At 38.5% G+C, this 5,490-nt stretch overlaps 1 protein-coding gene across 1 annotated transcript; it reads right to left on the bottom strand.

The window, feature by feature from the left end:
- Positions 1 to 4,503: 4,503 nt before the first annotated feature.
- LOC130980863 (uncharacterized) lies at positions 4,504 to 4,908 on the bottom strand. Its single transcript, XM_057904508.1, has one exon. It carries the CDS (start codon positions 4,906 to 4,908, stop codon positions 4,504 to 4,506), a length of 405 nt encoding a protein of 134 aa, XP_057760491.1.
- Between the last annotated feature and the right edge of the window lie 582 nt (positions 4,909 to 5,490).

The raw sequence follows: 5,490 nt of genomic DNA, 5'->3' as shown, positions 1-5,490 counted from the left end.
AGATAAATTGAACAAAAGAAATAGAAAAGACTTGGAAAATATAATTACTTGAAATGTTAAATTTACAAAACAATAAAGTAAATTGAAAGAAAAGAAATAAAGATGGAAGGAACCCTACAGAAAAGATAACTTGATTGCAGACTCAGGAAATCGCTGAGATGTGAGTGTGCTTGAGTGTTTTTTCTGAGTAAAAGTTCCAACCCTTATTCCCTAACACTTCCTAGTATTTATAGGCTAACTTACGTAATGGACAACTAAATTATCATTAATTACAATTAAATAAAATTACAAATTTGAAATGCAATTCCACTTGGTAACCATTCCCGTCGCGTGATTGTAGATATTCCCCAAGTTTTTCTCGTGTGATAAAAGCCACTAACATTCCCACTTCCACAACTATTCGACCAGCTCTTCGAAGGTCTTACTCAATTCCTTGAATCAAGTCTTCTACTCGATTTGGCTCACTCGATCAACAAAATAATCAAAATCCAAATCAGCACCGATTACCTCCAACTTCATACTTACGCGCGCGTCTTCTCGAGAAACCACACTTAAATCATGTCGATTCAACTCACTTTTATCGAAAATATTTTTCGATCAACAAATTACCCCCTTGGATTAATGGGGTTGCCTTCGATTTCATTATCGAACAATAAAGCACTTAATCCAAAAGACGTCAGTTTTCAAACCAGTAATAATTGTCATTTAAACTCCCCATTACTACTGATCCACTCAACACGTCTCCCGAGACTTGCTCTTTCTCTCTCCATTACTTCATCTTCCTCGCGAAGTTACCTCTATTCGCATTCCTTCCACAATAACGGCTACAGTAATACTTTAAATCCATCACTCTCTCCTTTGTTCGAACTTCTCGAACCTCATCATTCTCTAAATTTTCCTTGTACCAAAAATTTTCTCTCAGAAACCCTCAACCTTCATTCTTACTTCCTCTCCTGGAAAAATGGTTGGTTCTTCTTCTCAGGCTGCCACCCAAGACAAGGGTAAAGGCCCCATAATAGCACCACCATCTCCACCATCCCTTCGCATCCTCAATCAAGTCAATGATGAAGTCATTGATGATCCTCATTTGTAAACTAATGATACCAGAATTCTAATCCCCTTTTACAATCAGTGCTGGCACACATTGCTTTCTTGGACCATTTGAATCCCTTGAAAGAGCAAATAAAAAATCTTTCTTTCTTTTCAAGTGCCGAAGGGAAAGATTTATTGATAAACCAAGCTTTCAGCATCTCTCATTTTATCAACCAAAAGTCCTTCAGGAACAATGCAAAGATTAATCCTCGGGAATACGATTTTACAGCTTGGTATCGTCGTCTTAAACCTACCAAAAATGCTAACTGGAGAGCTTTAGGAATTCATGAACTATTAAAGCTCTCTCACTTCTCACTTATCATATACCCTTGGATGATTGGGGCTGTGACTTGTTTCTGGAACAGAACAACCAACAACTTCCACCTTCCTTGCGGAATGGTTGGAATGTCTCTCCTTGTTGTAGCTGCTATTACAGGGCTTCCAATCAGTTCTCCAGAATGTACTCCTGACATGCAATCTAGGCATCAATACAACATTGTTCGGACCAGCTCTTATAGTGACTTCATTGGCCACAATATGGGTGCAGAAGGTACAAAAATCACCGAAAATGAACATGTAGCCTTCTTGTTTTACTGGTTAAATGCAATTTTGTTATGCTCTCGAAGCGTACAAATGTCAAAACTCTACCTTCCCTTGCCTGCTCTCCTTCACGAAGGAAAAGTTCTCAATTTGGCAAAGCTTCTTCTAGGACATATTTTTGAAGAGCTTGGTCAATTTGTTTGTGACCTTTGAGATAATAAAATAATTAGTGCAGGAGGCCCTCTATGGCTTCTTCAATTATGGCTCAATGCCATTTTTGAAAATTTTATGACAAAACCTGAGAGTGGGAATACTGACAAGCAATACATTGAAGGTTTTCGATTATCTGAATTCAAACCCAATTTTCTGGATGCCCAATCAGATGAAGACAAATTCTAGGCTGTTTTTTCTCTCTTCCATTCCTGCAAAGATTTCGACAATGATCAACTGAATTTACCCCTTTTTTGCGCCGCAATCATGGCCCTGCTTGGCTGGATCGTTTACTCTTTCCCGATACTAATGAAGAGAGTAAACTTACAAATCAGAGCTGGGCGAACTTACTGGCTGTTCAAGTGATTCCAATAGTACTACATTCAAACAAAAAAGAAAGGTTCAAAATAACTCTATACGACCCTTATTTAACAGCCAGACAATTGGGGTTTTCTCAAGCCATTCCAATACCACAACCTTGAAATGATGATCTATTCTGCCTCATTGTCATAATAACTCAGGAAGATTTCAATACTTGTCTCCTGAAAAAACAACAGCGCAGGGATCGTTTCAATTTCCTGATCTATGAACGTAGTTCCTTCATCACCAAATCCTGTTTCGAATAGTGGACCGCTTATTAAAGTACACTCGTACTTTAGAAGAAATTCAACAAACTATTATTCGAACTGCCCTTATTGCTGAGAGTTCTCCAAAAAGAACTCTAAAAAGGAAAACTGAGACTGCTCGACCACCACCACACAAAAGTAGAAGAACTCCCACCAGAAATTCCCGAAAGGTAACTAACCTTTTTAGGCTTTTTCATCTAACTTAGAAGGCACTACAAATTATATATTTTTTTATCTATACTCAACTCTGAATCTCTTATCAGTCAGTACTACTGTCATCAAGTGAGAGCGCTAACGAAAGTGAACCAACTAATAAGAAAGCTATTACTGTCACCTCCCCATCAGAAGACGCAACCGATTCTGACCCTAGTTCTCAGCTAGTACCAAGATCCAGACTTCCTTAGGTAACACAATTATCACTACACATACTTTACTTAATTTAAAATAAATTTAAAACTCATAACTATGTACCTTCTAGCCTATCAATGTTGCCCACTCGACTTCAACTGCTGGGGCTCCTGACCAACCAATTATGCCACAATAACATGATCAAGAACAATCCACATCACATGACTCAATTCAATTCATAGGACCCACTCAACCAATTTCAGCCGCTTTTCCACCTGTTTTTCATACAGCACAGGTGATTGATTCAACGGCAAATCCCTTACAATACTCTGTAGAAGAAACCCATAGACTTGAATCAACTTCACCAAACAATCAAGCTACCTTCTCTGAAGAGAACCAAGCGGTCCTGGACTTCGAATATGCTTCTAAAGCTGCTGACACCACCAATTCAGATTTCTCTCGATCCAAAGTTTTAGAAACCCATCCAGAATTGCAACCTAATCCTTCACTTCAAGCTATTCTTCAAACCCCTCCAGGACCAAGACCCGGAACATCGAGTGTTCCTACCACTCCAACCAATGTTACCTTGAATGACTTGATATCTGTTTTGAATAAAGTTATTCAAGAAAACAAAGTGCCAATGCCTGTGCCAGCAATCTCAAGACCTACTACATCAAGGCCTTCAATCGAATTAGATCCTGACACTCGGGAACAACTTCGATCACTCATCAATCTCTTGGATTATCCACCTACCATATGGGTTAATGATCCAATTCTCAACCAACTCTTGGCAAATCTTTTGAAATCTTCTCTTGAACTCCCAACTGACACACCATATTCTGCTTCAATTCGATAGTTCAAACAACTTCTCAACGAAAGTGTTGCATCTTAATTTCAACTTCAAGAAACTGAAAGTGAAGAAGCTACAGCCAAATCTAATATAGAATACTGTCGTGCAATTACTCAACCAATCCAAACCTCTCGTGAGGAATTTGATCTGAGAATCTCTCATGCTATTTTTGTTCAAGCTTTTCATGATCAAGAAGAAGCAAGACTTGAAGCAGAATTAACCCAGATCCAAGAACAACTAGCCATCATACGCCAAAATCGAACCACCATAGCCAAACCTCTAGCTGCAGCCCAACAAGAACAACATCACCTTATTCAAGAACTGATCTCAATTGATACCAAGCGGGGAGAATATGAGAAACAACTTGAGAAAATCCAAGCTGACAAGTTCAAACAAATTGAAATGTTTTCAATTCTGGAAAACAAAAGAGCAAAGCTACGCGTAAACTTAGCAAGGCTGATAGCACCTTGAATTTATTTTCTTCTCAAGTTTCATTTCATTTTGTAATGATTTCCGTCTTTTCTGAACTTTATGCATGTTGAACTTCTATGTTTGCCAAAAATAGAAATATTTCAAGTATTTCCCATTAATCAGGTTAACTACTTTTCCTGACTCGATATCTCTAATTTGATTGGCATTTCCAGAATATGTCCCTATTACTTGAAAGGGACCTTCGCAACTATGGGACCATTAACCCAGAAATCTCGATTTCTTTTCCATCGGTAAAATAACTTTTAACACTAACTCGCCTATCCTGAAAGACTTTTCTTTAATTCGACGATTGTAACTTCGAGTAACACTTTCTTTTTGTCGAATCACAATATCAAGTGCTAGGATTCACTCTGAATCTAATTCATTTAATTCATCGAACATTGTATTCCAATAATCATCAATTGGAAAATCATTCTGTCTTGATACTCTTAAAGTATTCAAATTAATTTTCAATGGTAATACTACATCATGGCCATATACCAATTTATAAGGTGAAGTTCCTGTTGATCCTCTTGGCAAATTTCGATAAGCCCATAACACTTGGCTTAAAGTTTCATGCCATGTTCGAAGCTTATTTCTGATGTGCTTTTTAATCAGACTTATCAGGATTTTATTCGTTGCCTCTACTTGCCCATTAGCCTGTGCATAGTAAGGAGTTGAAGTAACCATATTAATACTCCTCGAGGCCGCAAAATTCTTAACTCTTTGACCAGTAAACATGGTTCCTTGGTTAGTACTTGATAAACCCATATTTCATGAGTTATTTTGTGCTTAGTTTGAGTGATTTATTCAATCCTTCACCCACTTATTCATATTAATTGCATGGTTTTACTTTTCCTTCCTTATTATGTGATGTATGCAAAAAACATGTTTTCTAAGTTTTAAAATTAATTATTTTAATTACCTTTATTTCCATTCGATGTCGTGATTAGCGTGTTGAGTAGTTTCAGATTTTCTACGGCAGAATGACTTAAAGGATGGAAAAGGAAACATACAAAAATGGAAGGAAAGTGTGAAACGGAGTTTTGAAGAAACTGGCACCCACGCGATCGCATGGATGACGCGATCGCGTGCCAGAAGCAAAGAAGCAGCGACGCGGCCGCATGACTGACGCGACCGCGCGCCTTAAGCAGAACGTATACGACGCGGACGCGTGACTGACGCGACCGCGTGGCAAGGAAAAGCTCCGAATGACGCGACCGCGTGACCCACACGGTCGCGTGACAAAGGCCACGAATCAAAATTTATAGAATACGCCCCAGCAATTTCTGAAGCCCTTTTTTGGCCCAGATCCAAGTACAGACAGCATAGACTAGAGGTTATAAAGTGTGG

Source organism: Arachis stenosperma, chromosome 5 (genome assembly GCF_014773155.1).
Source record: "Arachis stenosperma cultivar V10309 chromosome 5, arast.V10309.gnm1.PFL2, whole genome shotgun sequence".
Classification (NCBI taxonomy): domain Eukaryota; kingdom Viridiplantae; phylum Streptophyta; class Magnoliopsida; order Fabales; family Fabaceae; genus Arachis; species Arachis stenosperma.
The sequence above is the reverse complement of the archived record's forward strand: the minus strand, read 5'-3'. Positions and strand labels throughout refer to the sequence as shown.